Source organism: Cetorhinus maximus, chromosome 5, assembly GCF_964194155.1.
Source record: "Cetorhinus maximus chromosome 5, sCetMax3.hap1.1, whole genome shotgun sequence".
Classification (NCBI taxonomy): Eukaryota; Metazoa; Chordata; class Chondrichthyes; order Lamniformes; family Cetorhinidae; genus Cetorhinus; species Cetorhinus maximus.
Genome location: NC_135883.1, coordinates 128,048,886 through 128,067,509, shown reverse-complemented (window position 1 = coordinate 128,067,509; position 18,624 = coordinate 128,048,886). Strand labels below are relative to the sequence as shown.

At 43.6% G+C, this 18,624-nt stretch overlaps 1 protein-coding gene across 2 annotated transcripts in view; it reads right to left on the bottom strand.

The window, feature by feature from the left end:
• Positions 1 to 7,278: 7,278 nt before the first annotated feature.
• The window catches only part of LOC144680923 (uncharacterized), a 32,473-nt gene continuing 21,127 nt past the window's right edge, over positions 7,279 to 18,624 (bottom strand). For both annotated transcript variants that reach the window (XM_078542475.1, XM_078542474.1), the window contains 4 exons: positions 14,121 to 14,203; positions 12,522 to 12,685; positions 11,267 to 11,377; positions 7,279 to 7,620 (listed from right to left, as the gene is read on the bottom strand). In XM_078542475.1, the coding sequence (XP_078398601.1) occupies positions 7,525 to 7,620; positions 11,267 to 11,377; positions 12,522 to 12,685; positions 14,121 to 14,203 (454 nt within the window). In that variant the 3' untranslated portion in view covers positions 7,279 to 7,524. The remainder of the gene's footprint in view (positions 7,621 to 11,266; positions 11,378 to 12,521; positions 12,686 to 14,120; positions 14,204 to 18,624) is intronic.

The window sequence follows — 18,624 nt, the reverse complement described above, 5'->3', positions numbered from 1 at the left end:
TACGTCACTCTCCATCCAGCTTGTTCTGTGTCATATTAAATTGCAAAATTTCCAGTCGGTTGAAAGTTTGAAAATCATATTTTCAAAATTAAAAGGGCATAGCCTCCTGACACATACATAAGCACTTGTGTTTGGGAGGAAGAACGGGTGGAATTTTATGGAGTGACGCAGCCCAACAGTAACTTTTCCCCTTCTGAGGTCAGCAGGGAGAGGTGGACAGAAAAATCACCCCTTCCCCATTGGAATTTTTCATTAGACACAGTAAAGGATTGAGATCCAGTGAAACTATTTTCGATTTTAATTCCACCCAACCTGTGCACTCCCCAGCAGTGCTTCCATAAGCCCATGAATTTCAGGCCACAGGTATTTAATTTTATTTCTTGTTATCAAAAGAAACAAATTCAAGGATAAGGCTGGAATGCAACTTTATCAGATTGTTTAACTTAACCAATCCAATTTGTTCTTTAAAAACCTTAAATAAAGTCATCTAATTTTCATCATAAAGTCATTCTTTTGTGCTTTAATTGCTGTGACTGGAATTGTTTCTGTTCAGAGGGACCAATGTCCATTAGCCAAGGCCTGTTGTGTGGGTTGGATAGATTTTATTCAGTTACAAATGGTGGATGAGTGATGGCATCCTTTGACTCCAATCCAATGTTCAGCTCAGTTTCGAGTGCATCCTAGTTTGAATAATTTAGGATTATGGTCAGTGGATCCAATGTTGCAGAATTTATGCAAATTTCTTGGAAGAATATGGCATGGTAGTTTCTGATGGTTTGCATTAGTGAGCACAGGGTTGTTCTGACCCAAGAAAAAGCAGCTCAGAAAAACTCAAGATTGACGAAATGGAGTTAAGGATGAATGACATAATGAGAGCAAAGACTTCAGGTTTATAGCTCATTTCCAGCAAGAAAGACTACTTGATGAAACCCATCAGCATGAGACATGTAAAATATTCTACCACCAAAACTATTTAGCCATCTCATCCCTCACAAAATCGATTGAATATGGAAAATAGATCACACCTTAATAGCTAGCTTTGATGTTTCTTTTATTCACAGTAATTCATAAAGGGAACAAAACATTCTCAAACAATGCTTATTGTAACAAACCTACATGTTTGTCAAACTTTTTTAAATGAGGGCGATGTGCAGCAATTTATACCAAGTTTGTTTTAAATAAACTACAATACTGTTACGTGTTCTGTTCCAATGGACAAGTTAAGAGGAAAGAATGCATATTCCTCAACATTTGTATATGAAGCATCAAGGATGCATTTGATCAGCTCTCTGACAAAAAATGCAGAATTGCATGTTTTGAACATACAAGTTGGAACAGCTACAATTTGGATTTCCTATTTTGCCTGCATCTATTATACATGATACTTGAAAATGCAAACTAAACTAGAGTTCTGTCAAGCAATGTTGCTAACAACATATCACTTTAACTGTAGTGATAATGGATGAGTGCTTAATTACCCAAGTTTACTCACCTCCCACTCTTGGGTGTATAGTGTTGGGGGAGATACCAGATATCAATCACCATGGCCTGTAACTTCCAATGGGGTGGCAATTGAGTTGGATTGCCACTCCGCTTATAATTACTTACCTTGAAATCAAGTAATCAAGGGGGATTGGGTTGAGCCTTGGAGTTGTGACAGAGGGGTAGGTGGGAAATGGGGAACCGGGTCTGGCCTTGTGGGGGTTCAGGTCGGGTCAGCAGGGGGACATCGGTTGGGCCGGGGTGGGGGTGGTGTGGTTTGGGTGGGGTCGGATTGGGCCTGGGGTGATGGGGAATTGGGCCTGGGGGAGGTGGAGCTGAGGGGTGGTTAGTACAATGTTACCCAGAAGCTAGAAGTGGTTTTAAGTCTTCCAACTTTTTCTGGGTGGCTATTACTGTAAGACAGTCGGAACCATCCAAAGTTTGCAATTTAAATTGCATTTTCAGATGGCTCCCAGCGCAGGGCAATTGCCCAAAGGAAGTTTGAACTTCCCGGGCAATTGCCGTACAATCCTTACCTGGGAACTTATGGCAGGGTATCCCTGCACATCTTGGGGTACCCTCCAGATATACTGCCTTGGAGCTTGAAAGTTACGGTCCATGCATTACAGAGAAGGGGAAAAAAAATCAATACATCTGGAAGAGAACTCTCCTGCTTGCATTCTTGCACAGTCCCTGGCAGCCAGGTCACAATGATACTAACAGAAGGTCACCCATTTATACTCACGTGCAAAGGTGCTGCTGGGTATTGGGGAACTACAGGGAACATCCTCTCTTAAGGCTGAGCAGTTTACACAGACGAGGTGAGCTATGTAGACCAGGAAGATCCTAGGTTTGAACCACACTCAGTTGCTGAGTTTAGCTGATTGGGCCAAGATAGCAACAGCTTGCATTTACATTGCAACCTTAAGACCAAAAAAGGTTCCAGTGGTAAGGGGAAACAGAACCAAGCAAGAGTCAGAAAAAGTAATGGCAGGTGATCAAAGCTATCGTCAAAGAAGTACATTTTCAAGAGTCTTTTGAAGTTGAGAAAGATGTAGCAATCAAAAGAGGTTTAGGAAGAGAATTCTCAAGCACAAAGGCCCATAAGTAAAAACATTTATAGCACCAGTGGAGTGGAGAGACAGGAGTTCATATTTGAAAATCACTAATGGCAAAGAATCACTAATAGGGTATCACAGGAATTGCTGCTGGGGTAATTTTTTGTGTACAGTTTATGTAAATGATTTGGAACCAGTAACAGAAACAAAATTGCTTAAGTTTGCAGATGACAGCAAGTGGGAGGTAGGAGGATTATAAAAGGGAACAAACTAAATATAAAGCTAAAAGCAAAGTACTGCAGATGCTAGAAATCTGAAATAAAAACAGAAAATGCTGGAAAAACTCATCAGCAAGTCTGGCAACATTTGTGGAGAGAGAAACAGAGTTAACAGACTTGAAACGTTAACTCTATTTCTGTCTCCACAGATGCTGTCAGACCTGCTGAGTTTTTCCAGCATTTTCTGTTTTAAAATACAAAGCTATCTGGAAAGATTGAGCGAGAAAGTGGGCTGATGAGTAGCAAATGGCATCTTATGTTGATAAATACGCATTAGTGAGACAAGGTGAAGGGAAATAAAACAAGAAGAATATAAAGTAAATGGTCACATGGGTGAAGTATCTAATTTTTATTCTTTCTTGGGATGTGAGCATCACTGGAAAGGCCAGCATTTGTTGCCCATCCCTAATTGTCCTTGAGAAAATGGTGGTGAGCTGCCTTCTTGAATTGCTGCAGTCCATCTGGTGTAAGGACACCTATGGTGCTATTTGGAAAGGAGATCCAGGTTTTTGACCCACTGACAGTCACGGAACAGCGATACAATTTCTAGGCAGGGTGGTGTGTGTCTTGGAGGGGAGCTTGCAGATGGTGTTGTTCCCATTCGTCTGTTGCCCTTGTCTAGCTAGCTGGTAGAGGTCACAGGTTTGGAAGATGGTGTCGAAGAAACCTTGGTGCAGTGTATCTTGCAGATGGTACATACTGCTGTCAATTTGCACCAGTGGTGGAGGGATTGAATGTTTAATGTGGTGGATGAGGCGTTGATCAAGTGGACTGCCTTTTTCTGGATGGTATTGAGCTTCTTGGGCGGAACTCAGATGGGCAAGTGGAGAGTATTCCACCACACTCCTGACTTACGCCTTGAAGTTGGTGGACAGGTTTTGGGGAGTCAGGAAATGAGTTACTCGCCATGGAACGCCTAGCCTCTGACCTGTTCTTACTGCCACAGTATTTATATGGCTGGACCAGTTAAGTTTCAGTCATTGGCAACCCCCAGGATGTTAATGGTAGGGGAAAACAACAATGGTAATGCTGGTGAATATCAGAGGGAGATGGTTAGATTTTCTCTTGATCATTGCCTGGCACCTGTGTGGTGCGAATGTCATTTGCCACTTATCAGCCCAAGTCTTAATGTTGTCCAAGCCTTGCTGCATGCAGGCACAGTCTGTTTCAGTATCTGAGGAGTCACAATTGATACTGAACACTGCAATCATCAGTGTACATCCTCACTTCTAACCTTACGATGCAGGGAAGATCATTGATGAAGCAGCTGAAGATGGTTGGGCCTAGGACACTACCCTGAGGATCTCCTGCAGTGATGTCCTGGGGCTGAAATGATTGGCCTTCAACAACCACAACCATCTTCCATTCTGCTAGATATGACTCCCAGCCAGTAGAGAGTTTTTCCTCTGATTCTCATTGACTTCAATTTTGTTAGGGTTTCTTGATGCCACACTTGGTCAAATGCTGCTTTGATATCAAAGGCAGTCACTCTCACCCCACAGCTTGAGTTCAGCTCTTTCGTCCATGGTTGGATCAAAACTGTCTTGAGGCCTGGAGCTTAATTGCCTGGCGGAACCCAACCTGAGCATCAATAAGCAGATTATTGCTGAGCAAATGCTGCTTGACAGCACTGTCACTGACACCTTCCATCACCTTGCCAATAACTGAGTAGACTGATGGGATGGTAATTGGCTGGATTAAATTTGTCCTGTTTCTTGTGAACAGGACATACGTGTTTTTCTACATTGCCAGTGTTGTAGCTGTACTGAAATAGCTTGGCTAGGGATGCACTCGTTCTGGAGCACATCTTCAGTACTACAGCCAAGGTGTTGTCAGGGCCCATGCCTTTGGTGTATCCATGTTTTCGACTGTTTCTTGATATCACATGGAGTGAATCGAATTAGCACATGAGATCCCTGTGATGATGGGGACCTCCAGAGGAGACTGAGATGGATCATCCACTTGGCACTTCTGGCTGAACATGGTTGCAAGTGCTTCAGCTGTGTCTTTCAAACTGATGAGCTGGGCTCTGCCATCATTGGGGATGGGATGTTTGTGGAGAGCACTGAAGAATAGGTAATGTCAAAATGATGAAACTAACACCATAGTGCATAACAACAGTAAGTAAAGAGAGCTGTATCATTGGATGTATAGCTAGAACAAGAACACAAATACCAAGAGATGAAAATGAAATTATACAATTATTGGCACAGCCACACCTAGAATGCTGTGTACAGTTCCGGCCACAATATTTACTGAAGCAATATGTAGGAATTGAAAGCAGTGCAAAACAGGATACAAACTGGGACCCAGCCTAAGACATCTGATCTACAAAGAGTTGTTAATGAGACTGAGATTGCTTATACAGAAAAAAAGGATGCTCAGGGGGAACTAGTAGCAAGGTTCTTAAGGGAAGAGATCAATTAAACCCTGCTGATGTGTTTAAGGTTTCCAAGAATACTAGAACAAATGGACATAGGATCAAGCTTAAAAGTGAGAAGGTTTACATTTAGTTTGATTTTAACTGCTTTCACATAAAGGGTGATGCCAATGGGCTCACTAGGAAGGCAGCTAGTATGGAAAAAAATGAGGAAGACTTGATAAACATTTGTGCAATGTGTGACTGGGAATAATTCATTTTTGGTCCAGATGAATTTAGAGTCTTTTCTGTTCTTGGGTTTTTTTTATGTTCCTATGAAATTAATTCACTGGGATAGGGAGCCAGAGAAAGTTGGTGAGGATGGGATAATAGGTGATAGGATAGAACTCAAGGAGTAAAGTTTAAGTTGACTTGGAGATTCTGCAGTTGGAGCTCAGACCACCTTTGAGGAGTATATTGGCAAGGAAAGGCCTGGAAGTGAAAAAGGTGTCCAGAACTTTCAACAGTAGTAGTAGCCAAGTATGGTTAGAAGTGACAATATTACCAAAGTGGAAATACTTGTGATGGACTCGATGTGGGGTTTGCAGCCCTTCACAGGGTCAAAAATAGTATAAAATTAGGTTTAGCCTGAGGAAGTGGCCAGGTAGAAGATGGAATCAAGAGGAGGGGGGGGTCTCTAGACATTTGGCCAGAACTGCTTCAATGTTACGAACATCACCTGTCATTAATTTTAAATAGGCCTCACCATGGCAGCCAGTCTTCATTTACAAGCATCGTCAGTGAATGTCAGTCAGGCTGGAGAACTGAGCCTGACTTGTCCATGCCCAGTTTCCATTACTATGCACTTTCCAGCAGTCAAGAACAGGAACCTGGCTGACATTTCCCCTTCCCAGCCTGGAAAACCAATTGAAGCACTCCAACTGGTACTAATCTTTCCCAGACCTGTATCAAACGTGGATCTTTCCAGTACTCAGCCATGCACAATTGTCATCAAAAGTTTGTGAACTAGGCTTTTTTTAAGCAAAAGAAACTCCAGGGGCAGAATTTTTCTGTCAGCGAGCAGGGGGAAGGGCCTGCTCGCCAACGAGACGTCATTCCGCTCCATTTAAATTTTCAGGAAGGCGGGGGAACAGCAAAATCAGCTGTGTGCCCGCCCACCTGTCAATGGCCAATAGAGGCCATTGACAGGACCATTTAAACAATTAAAGGACCTGCCCGTCCAACCTTAAGGTTGGTGGACAGGCCAGGATCTCCAGCAGCAAATAGAAAAACATGAAACCTCATCCAGTGGTGGGATGAGATTTCATGCAGGGTTTTAAAAATTTTAATAAAGTTATTATGTAATTTATGAACATGTCCCATCTCATGTGACATTGTCACATGAGGGGGACATGTTAGGGATTTTTTTTTTTTCCTCTATTTTTAATGTTTTTCAACATGCAAGCGGTCTCCCTGAGGCAGCACTTAGCCTCAGGGAGATGTGCGATGTTTCGTACGCATGCGCGAAAGAGCGCACTCTCGCTTTTTGGGAATCCACCCGCCCCCCCCACCCGTCCGCACAGGAAGCACATAGCGGTTCCTGCTGGACGTCACACTGGGCAGGACTTAATTGGCCCGCCCATGTAAAATGGCGGCACGGCCCGCTCCTCCAGCGAGAATCAGCTCCCCGCCCACCAGAGATTGGGTCAGGCCCGCCCGCCCGCCCGCCCGACAGGCAGAAAATTCTGCTCCAGGGGTATAACTCATGTACTTAGAGGTGTCAATACAACCACTCATGGTTTTCAATGTGTTACAGCATAAAGTCAAAGACCTATTTATGTTCAGGCACAACAGAAGCTTCAACATTTTTTTTTCTTATTTTATGACACCATACTATTATTGGTATAGAAAGGACATGCTGCAAATTACTATGGATGAAATATTGCTTTGATTTTTCTCTCATTCTAAAATCTAACAGAATGTCAGTGAATGATTAACAAGGTTTGGTAACAGGAGTCTTGTGTATTGTACAGGCTAGAAACCTGTGATATGCTGTGCCACTGTTAAAGGAAGATATGAATTGAACAATTTTCTCAAATAATATGTAGAAAACATACATTTTATTTTGATATAGTGATCGAATCATCCTGCAATTATTTCATATTTCAAAAGGAAATATCAATAAATGCAAGTCTGTGCTAGTAATATTTTATAAACTTTCCTGAAAGAATTTTGACATGATATTTTAAATACATTATATATTCAAGGCCTTCGTGAATTTAAAGTCTTCATATTAATTCTCCTGGTGCAAAATATAATTTGTGCATCATTTGGCAATTAACATCATTCAGTCATGGGGGTAGACTTGCAACAGCCATGGCATCATTATGTACTGGTCTCCATCAAACATTCTGAAATAATATACTGACAGAGGGTGGTACACCTAAAAATGACAAAATGCAAAATTGGTCAGAACTCAGTGAACACATATAGTGTGGATAACAAATCTGAAACCTCAGCCTGGGAAGCGGTAAAGGTTCTATAAACAGCCTTAAAGTCCTGGAGTAGGAGGGCAAAAAAATCTGCCTTAGCTTCCATTCTCAATTACTATCCAATAGCCTCTATGTGTATGTGGATGTTGGGTGAAGGCAAGATTGGGTCCTGACTGTGACGCCGCATCCAGTTACATGGATGAATAACACATTCTATCAAAGCCCATATGTGACTGATTGTGTCCCAGGAAATTAGGTCAATGCTTCCAGGGAAGGAATGGAAGGAAGCTAGTGGAGAAGAGAAAAAAACCTGTCGTCCATAACCAGCAGTAAGTTGAAGGAGAAGAATGGTTAGAAGGTGTCCAATCCTTGAAGTTCACCATTTCAAGATCTCAACTGACACTGAGGCATCTCTAACGATGGTGATTACAAGACTTGCCCGTTTCACCTTGGTTTAGCTCCATTTCCTTGTACTTTAATAAAGTCAGATATCTGGACTAGTCCTGAATCACTCATTTCTATAAGTAATTTACATTGTTCAGTTGCGTTTTTATAACAAATGAGTATTACTATGCGCTCAAATTTTTGGACCTGGATTTTCCTTCTCCTTTACTGGGAGACTAAGATACAGCTCTTTTTGTGGTGGGTTAACAGCTTATTTTATTTCCATCCCAAATTCATACAAGAAATTTTTGTAAACTATCTTCAATATGGGAACACAGTTGTCTGAATAAACATTAAAGTAGTCTGTCAAGACCACGATCAAATTGACAATTAAATTTTGATGCATTTCCTGACATCACTTTGAAATAATTGGTGGGGGGGGTGGCTAAGTGGTATTTTGAACTATGGTCCGATTACATTGCAGAATAAAACATAATTTCACCTCAGCTTTTACACAGATCCTCATATTATCACAGCACCTCCCTTAGGGGAAGTTGTGGTGCAGTGGTATTGTCACTGGACTAATAATACAGAGACTCAGAGTAATGTTCTGGGAACCAGGTTTCGATAATTCATTAAAAACCTGGAATTAAAAGTCTAATTACGACCATGAAACCATTGTCAATTGTCGTGAAAACGCATCTGATTCATTAATGCCCTTTAGGGAAGGAAATCTGTCATCCTTAACTGGTCTAGCCTACAATGTGGTTGACACCAAAATGGCCTCAAGCCACTCAGTTGTGTCAAACCACTAGAAAGTCAATAAAAAGGAATGAAACCAGAAGGATCACTCAGCATCGACTTAGGCACAGGAAACGACAATAGCAAACAGCCCTGTTGACTCTGCAAAGTCCTCCTTACTAATATCTAGGAGCTTGTGCAAAAATTGGGAGAGCTCTCTCACAGACTAGTCAAGAACCAGCATCATCATCCATCAACAGAGGTGGCGGCAGTGGTGTACAGTATATACCATGAATCCTCAACATGTACCCCATGAAGTCACATGGCATCAGGTCAAACATGGGCAAGGAAACCGTGCTAAGTGGGATAGATTTTGAACAGGTCTAGCCACTCAAGACTGGGCATCCATGATGCTCTGTGGGTGATCAGCAGCAGCAGAATTGTACTTGAGCATAATCTGTAACCTCATGGCCCGGCATAGCCTCCACTCTACCATTACCACGAAGCCAGGGGATCAACCCAGGTTCAATGAAGAGTGCAGGAGGAAATGCCAGGAGCAGAACCAGGCAGACCTAAAAATGAGGTGTCAACCTGGTGAAGCTACAACACAGGACTACTTGCGTGCCAAACAGCATAAGCAGCAAGTGACAGACAGAGCTAAGTGATCCCACAACCAACGAATCAGATCTAAGCTCTGCAGTCCTGCCACAACCAATCATGAATAATGGTGGACAATTAAACAACTCACTAGAGGAGGAGGCTGAATGGGCTGGGCTCCCCCTCAATGATGAGAGAGCCCAGCACATCAGTGCAAAAGTAAAGCTGAAGCATTTGCAACTATCTTCAGCCAGAAGTGGATGATCCATCTTGGCCTCCTGTGGAGTTCCCCAGCTTCACAGTTGCCAGTCTTCAGCCAATTCGATTCATTCTGTGTGATATCAAGAAATGGCTGAATGCACTGGATTCTGCAAAGGTTATGGGCCATGACAATATTTCGGCAATAGTACTGAAGACTTGTGCTCCAGAACTTGCCAGTCGCTAGCCAAGCTGTTCCAGTACAGCTACAACACTGGTATCTAGCCGGCTATGTGGGAAATTGCCCAGGTTTGTCCAATTCACAAAATCAGGACAAATCCAACCCGGCCAATTACCGCCCCATCCGTCTGCTCTCCATCATCAGTAAAGTGATGGAAGGGGTCATCAACAGTGCTATCAGCGGCACTTTGGGTTCCAGCAGGATCACTCAGCTCCTGACCTCACTACAGCCTTGATTGAAACATGGACAAAAGGGCTGAACTCCAGAGGTGAGGTGTCAGTGGCTGCTCTTGACATCAAGGCAACATTTGATCGAATGTGGCATCAAGGAGCCCTTGCAAAACTGGAGTCAATGGGAATCAGGGGGAAAACTCTCCACTGGCACAAAGGAAGATGGTTATGCTTGTTGGAGGTCAATCATCTCAGTTCATCGCTGCAGGAGTTCCTCAGGGTTGTGTCCTAGGCCCAACCATCTTCAGCTGCTTCATCAATGACCTTCCTTCCATCATAAGGTCAGAAGTGGGGATGTTCGCTGATGATTGTACAATGTTCAGCACCATTCGCAACTCCTCAGATACTGAAACAGTCCATGTCAAAATGCATCAAGACCTGGCCAATATCCAGGCTTGGGCTGACAAGTGGCAAGTAACATTCGCATCACACAAGTGCCAGGCAATGACCACCCCCAACAAGAGAGAATCTAACCATCGCCCCTTAACACTTAATGGCATTACCATCATTGAATCCCCCACTATCAACATCCTGGAGGTTAGCATTGACTAGAAACTGAATTGGACTAGCCATATTAATACTGTGGCTACAAGAGCAAGTCAGAGACTACGAATCCTGTGATGAGTAACTCACCTCCTGACTCCCCAAAGTCTGTCCACAATCTACATGGCGCAAGTCAGGAGTGTGATGTAATACTCTCCACTTGCCTGGAGCTCCCACAACACTCTAGAAGCTTGACACCATCCAGGACAAAGCTTGATCAGCGCCCCATCCACAAACGTTCACTCCTCCACCACCGAAGCACAGTGGCAGCAGTGTGTACCATCTACAAGATGCACTGCAGGAACTCACCAAGGGTCCTTCGACAGCACCTTCCAAACCCAGGACCACTACCATCTAGAAGGACAAGGGCTGCAGATGCATGGGAACGCCACCACCTCCAAGCCACACATCATCCTGACTTGGAAATATGTCACTGTTCCCTCACTGTTGCTGGGTCAAAATCATGGAATTCCCTCCCTAACCACTGTGGACGTACCTACACCACATGGACTGCAACAGTTCAAGAAGGCAGCTCATCTCCACCTTCTCAAGGGCAATTAGAGATTGACATTAAATGGTGGCCTAGCCAGCGACTCCCACATCCCATGAATGAAGTTTTTAAAATCCCCAAATCCACCCTCAGCCCCACACTCAAACACATACCTGTATACCAGTTACTATGACCATATCACTCTCTGGAATATAGGCTGTTTCTGAATTTCTTCCATCAAATGTGTGAACCAGAACCTTATAATGGGGAGTATTTTTCAAATTCTAAAGATAAAAATATAGTGATGAGTGGTTATGTGTCTGTGCAAATAAAAATAAAGCACTGTCCACTTGCATAATTGAAAATGTTCTGGTAGAATTTTATCCCATGGTTCTTAACGGCCAGTTCCAAAGTGATACAGAGAAACAAAAAAAGTAAAGATTATACCTTAAACTATTACTTCCACCCGCCAAAATACTAAAGCAAAATGTACATCAGGGTTACTTTCCCTTGCTTTACAAAATATCCCTAATTTCTGGCATAATGTGATGTCAGAAACGTACTTTCCATCTGCCTTTAGCACCATGGACTAAATTTTATGCTGCCCCCGCAGAGACATATGAGTCGGTGAGAAGTCCACCTCTGCTTGGCCAGCTTGTCCCACAGCCAATTTATGGTTGTTTTTAGATCGAGGCAGGCTTCCGCCCCATTGGAGAGGCAGTCCCACCTCTGAGTGCTGCCAGCCAATCAGGGGGCTGACAGCTCCCTTGTCCCAGCAGCGCCATCGGGAGCAGTGGCCCACTGCTGGGACTGCAGTTGCTGATGAAGTCTGGACTTAAAGGTAAGCCCAGTTTCTCGCCGGAGCCAAGGGAGGGTGGGAGAACTACCGTGGAGAGTGATGCCTCTGTTGAGCATAGGGTGTCTGAAAAGGGACCCATCCCCTTGACCAGCCACCGATCCGTCAGGTTTCATGTGGTGGCCTGGACACTTGGTGCCAACCTCCTCTGCCACAGGTAAAATTCCATCGGCGGCAGGAAACTGGCCACTTATGGCCTCAATTGGTCCATGATACTTTCCCCGCCGCTGGTAAAATCGCAGTGGGGGCGGGCAGGGCAGTGGCACGATACCACTGTCATGGTGCTCAATTTTACACTTCCCCTCCCCTGCTCCCACCTGCCATCCCAACTTCAGGGGTCTATAAAATTCTGACCCCTGAGTGTAATGGACATCATTGGCAGGCTAGATCAAACTCAACTTTAGGGAGATAATTCATTGAGTTTGATATAGAACACAGATAAACCAGAAGAGTTATTTTTTTTATTTTCTTGCAAAGCTTTTCTGCTGTTAATTTGTATTGTCTTAGCAATGAGAAATAAATAGTATGCAAACAGATCTCTCAACAGTTTCCTTTGTGCATCACTCTCATACCTGCATGTTTGAAGGATATCTTTGGTCAAGCCATTCTTCAGGGGCTTTTGCTTTCTCATCCCAGCCTACAATCGCACCGTAGTATCCATCCTGCTTGTGTCTGAAGACCTGTCCTACTCTGTATTTGACAGTTGATGGCCTTGGAGAGCGAGGCTCCGGTGAGTCTGATAAAACAAGTAGAAAAAGGCATCTTTAACAAGTGCGCACTGAAATTAAATTTGGAGTGTTTGAGGAAAACTTGTGCAAATCATGCACAAGTTTACATTTCAAATTGTTGTTTCAAATTATTTTGAAGCGGTTGTATTAAAGCTTATAGTTTGTGCACATGGGGTAGCACATTAAAGTTGATAGGCAACCTTCCTCCTAACAATTTAGGACGGATTCAATTCCTAGACTTGGAAAGAACACTCGCTATCACTCAGTTCCCCAAATTCTAAATAGTCTTGTTAATGAAATCGATATTTTAATCCAAACATGATGCACATTTGTCCTTGTGCATTTAAGGGTGAAAACTATCGTATTCAGCTAAACAGAAAGTTTCCTGAAGCACTAAAAGCTGATCAGAGAGCAGCACTGAGATAGCACAGCCCAAGACCAACAAATTAAGATCTTAGAGTGTATAGATCTTAAGAGTGGTCACCATACTACACTTGAGTTTTGGAGAGAACTCAGAGAAGGGCAACACAACTGATATCAGAGATCAGATACCCAAGTTTGGGGTACAAGAAGAATCTAAGAAAACTTAGAAATTCGAGTTCAGTTTAGGCTAAGTTGTTTGTGTACCAGAAGTCATGGACTCATATTCACAACAGTATGAGTCACTTTGGCCTGAATTTTTGCAAAGGTGGAGAGCCGCTCCATTGTTACGAAAAGGACAGCGGAAGCCCAAATCTGCAAGTCCTGCCCCTGAACACGATAAATACTTTTTGCAGCATTTTTGCGGTGGGGCGAGGGGGGTGGGGTGGGGGGGGGGTGGGGGGTGAGGTGGTGTGGGGGCGGGGGCTGGAAATAGGGGCAGCTTTTAAGTTGCACATCTGTGATTCACAGAGACAACTGCACATGTTAAAGTGCAACTGCCTCAGGCTGATTAATTATTGTTAGTGGGATGTCCAAAGCACAACTTGTGCACTTTAGACATGGTAGGAGGAGGTCTAGAGCTGCCATAATTCTTTAGAGGGGTGGGGAACCCTTTGGGAGCAGTAAGGCACCCTTTTGGATATGGTCCCAGGATACCTTTAGGAGAGCATCTACACTCTTTCTGGAGTCACCCACCACGATTCCCATAAATCCCAGCAACCCCCAAGAATGAAAGTCCAAAATTCTGGGGCACTTTTTCCCCGGTTTGGGTTTGGGGAGCCAGGAATTGTCCTGACTTTGTGCTCCTGCCTCAGGAGCGAAAGTTCAGGCCAATTCAACCCTTACACACAAATAGTGATGGACAGATGGAGAAAATAGAGAAGAATTATTGAATTCACAAAGGAGCTGCATTTTAATTTTGGGAAAAAGAAGTGACTAAGTTGTGCAACAGATACGAGTAAAATATGTACATTTGGAACTCTTGAGACCAAACAGTGGTGGCCTTTTCTGTTCCCAAGGTACCTGCAAAGTATCCTTGATTCTCGTTCAATCGAAAGACTTCCACAGCTGGGGACTCTCCTGGAGGATCTTCTTGCTGGATAGATCTGCAGAAGGTCAGAGAATATGTAACATTTCCTGGAAAACCCTTGACCCATTCAATAAAACCGCATGCACAGAGTAGAGCTGAATAATTAATATTCCCTAACTCATAAGGAGGAAGCAACTTCCAAGCTTTGGGGAGAGGAAGCAAAAAGACACAAGAGCTTCAGGCCCCGCCAACTTGCTGGGAACGTTTGTTCTTTTCTTCTTGGGATGCATTTCATTCCATTTGAGGAGTAACTGCTCTTCAGTTGGAATTTGCAAGTGAATTAATTTATGAGTAAAATTAGAAGGTTAACCTGGCAAGCAGCAACTAATTCGTAAAACATTATGTAAATAGCTGGTCAGGTTTTGCGATAACATCACAGAATCACACAGTGCAGAAGAGGCCCTCGGCCCATCGAGTCTGCACTGACACGTGAGAAACACCTGACGACCTACCTAATCCCATTTACCAGCATTTGGCCCATAGCCTTGAATGTTATGATGTACCAAGTGCTCATCCAGGTACTTTTTAAAGGATGTGAGGCAACCCACCTCCACCACCCTCCCAGGCAGTGCATTCCAGACCGTCACCACCCTCTGGGTAAAAAAGTTTTTCCTCACATCCCCCCCTAAACCTCCTGCCCCTCACCTTGAACTTATGTCCCCTTGTGACTGGCCCTTCAACTAAGGGGAACAGCTGCTCCCTATCTACCCTGTCCATACCCCTCATAATCTTGTACATCTCGATCAGGTCGCCCCTCAGTCTTCTCCGCTCCAACGAAAACAACCCAAGTCTATTCAACCTCTCTTCATAACTTAAATGTTTCATCCCAGGCAACATCCTGGTGAATCTCCTCTGCACCCCCTCCAGTGCAATCACATCCTTCCTATAATGTGGTGACCAGAACTGCACACAGTACTCCAGCTGTGGCCTCACCAAGGTTCTATACAACTCCAACATGACCTCCCTATTTCTGTATTCTATCCCTCGATTGATAAAGGCAAGTGTCTCATATGCCTTTTTCACCATCCTACTAACATGCCTCTACACTTTCAGAGATCTATGGACACACACGCCAAGGTCCCTTTGTTCCTCAGAACTTCCTAGTGTCATGCCGTTCATTGAATACTTCCTTGTCAGATTACTCCTTCCAAAGTGTATCACCTCACACTTTTCAGGGTTAAATTCCATCTGCCACTTATCTGCCCATTTGACCATTCCATCTATATCTTCCTGTAGCCCAAGACACTCAGCCTCACTATTAACCACCCGGCCAATCTTTGTGTCATCCACAAACCTACTAATCCTACCCCCCCACATAGTCATCTATGTCGTTTATATAAATTACAAATAATAGGGGACCTCGCACAGATCCCTGTGGTACGCCACAGGACACTGGCTTCCAGTCACCAAAGCATCCTTCTGTCATCACCCTCTGTCTCTTACTAAGCCAGTTTTGAATCCACCTTATCAAATTATCCTGTATCCCATGTGCATTTGCCTTCTTTATAAGTCTCCCATGTGGGACCTTGTCAAAGGTTTTGCTGAAATCCATATAAACTACATCAACTGCACTACCCTCATCTACACACCTGGTCACCTCCTCAAAAAATTCAATCAAATTTGTTAGGCATGACCTCCCTCTGACAAAGCTATGCTGACTATCCCTGATCAAACCTTGCCTCTCCAAGTGGAGATAGATTCTCTCCTTCAGAATTTTCTCCAATAGTTTCCCTACCACTGACATGAGACTTACTGGCCTGTAGTTCCCTGGCTTATCTCTACAACCCTTCTTAAATAGCGGAACCACATTAGCTGTTCTCCAGTCCTCTGGCACCTCCCCCGTGGCCAGAGAGGAATTAAAAATTTGGGTCAGAGCCCCTGCGATCTCCTCCCTTGCCTCCCTCAGCAGTCTGGGACACAAATCATCTGGACCTGGAGATTTGTCTACTTTTAAGCCTGCCAACACCTCCAATACCTTATCACTCCCTATATCAATTTGCTTAAGAACCTCACAGTCTCACTCCCTGAGTTCGATACCTTCATCCTCATTCTCTTGGGTGAAGACGGATGTGAAGTATTTATTCAATACTCTAGCGATGTCCTCTGGCTCCACCCATAGGTTGCCCCTTTGGTTCCTTATGGGCCCTACTATTTCCTTGGTTATCCTCTTCCCATTGATATACTTATAGAATATCTTGGGATTTCCCTTTTACCAGCCAGAGCTTTCTCATATCCCCTCTTTGCTCTCCTTAAAGCTTTCTTAACCTCCACCCTGCACTTTCTGTACTCCACTAATGCCTCCGCTGATTTGCTTCCCTTGTACCTGCTAAAAACCTCTCTTTTCCTTCTCAACGTAACCTGAATATCTCCGGTCATCCATGGTTCTCTGGGTTTGTTACTCCTTCCTATCCCCCTAGAGGGAACCTGTTGAGCCTGTACCCTCCTGTTTCCTTTTTGAACGTCCCCCACTGCTCCTCTATAGATTTCCCCACAAGTAGCTGTTCCCAGTCTACCTTGACCAGATCCTGCCTTATTTTATGAAAATCCAAAACATTTTTTTGCAACTTGTCTATTTCTTTGTCCATAACAAACTTAAACTGTACCATATGGCGGTCGCTATCACTAAAATGCTCCCCCACCACCACCTCAGCCACCTGTCCGGCTTCATTCCCCAGAATTAGGTCCAGCACTGTGGCATCCCTTGTTGGACCCTCTACATATTGACCTAAAATGTTCTCCTGTACACATTTCAAGAAATCCATTCCATCCAAGCCCTTAACACTATGTCTATCCCAATTAATGTTGGGAAAGTTGAAATCACCTAATATAATTACCCTATTGTTATTGTTTTTACACAACTCCGCAAATTGTGCACATATTTGCTCCTCAATTTCCTGCTGACTATCTGGGGGCCTATAATAAACACCTAACAATGTGGCTGCCCCTTTTTTATTCCTAAGCTCTACCCATAAAGCTTCATCTGATGCCCCCTCCAAGATATCATCTCTTCTTACTGCAGTAACTGACTCCTTAACTAATAACGCAATGCCTCCTTCTCTTTTACCCCCTCCCCTGTCTCGCCTGAAGATTCTATATCCTGGAATGTTGAGCTGCCAATCCTGCCCCTCCCTCAACCACGTCTCAGTGATGGCCACTATATCACAATTCCACGTGTCAATCCTCACCCTGTGGTTGCAACATGTGGTTGAATATTTAGTAAAGCTAAGGACTATCTGACCACTGAAAACATGTTCCGTACTCTATAAGATGCGGATCAAAACTGTGGCACATCTATCTGATTCCGTAGCAAGTCATGTTTCACCCCTTCCTCACTGATCCACATTGGTTTTAAATTGCTATTGAACTTAATAATCCTTTTTCTTATCTTTACATCTGATACTCCCTCCAAGAAGCAACCTGGAAACATAAAATAGAGCAAGCTGAATGACCAAACAGATAACCAGTAAAGGTCACATTTATTTCCACTTGTAACATGAAGAATTTTCAATTCCCGCCTGAAATTAACAGACCTTTGGTTGATCTGTCAAATTTTCCATCCTGCCCACGATGATTCCTGCCACAGTCGGAAGCGGAAAATCCTCGTCTCCAAGATGCTTCAGATAAGGGCAAGGCAAATTGGCCTTGCTCCAGAAAGAGAAAGGTTAGGGGGTGTAGGATGGGTCAACAAGATAAGGCTTTCAAAGGAAGACGGGAAAATGGAGATGCAGAGAGATTTAGAGAGGGAATTGCAGAGTGGGACTCAAGCAGGTGGAGTGTGCGACAAATGAAGGAATTATCAAGGGTTGGGGAGGGGTTCACTAAAGTCCAGATTCAGATGCAAGGAGTGTTGGGTTGGGATGTGGGGCTGTCATCGGATGCAGAGAAAGGGTGAGGTGAGGTCATGAATGGATTTAAGAGAAGAGAATAAGGATTTTAAATTGAAAGTACTGGGGAATAAGGGGATAATTTAGATCAGGAGAAAAGGGTAACATCTGACTAAGCATGAGATTATGATGCATGTGCCAGAGTTTTAAACTTGGAGTTGAAGACAGGTCGTGAAAGGAGATCCGTGGAATAGTCGAGTTTGGAGGTGATAAAGATATTGTTTTAGTGGCAGAAGTAGGAAATATTGTAAAGATAGAAGTAAGCAGTTGAGAGGATTATGGGGTCCAAATCTTCGCTCAGGTGCCTAGAAATTTCACGGTTTTAGGGATAGAAATCTAGCATCCTGGGAATGGACGGGCAGGTAATTGGTGTGGAACCGGTTTCCACCCCTTTGAACATCAGAATTAAAATTGCAACAGGGGCACCTCTTTGACCTTTCGTGCTGATGTATAGCATGTAAATGAGGAGACACCATAGATAGGTGTAAGGATACATAATTGCATAACATCTTCCTTTATGATTTTAGGATTATTATGCAGATGTTGTCAATAA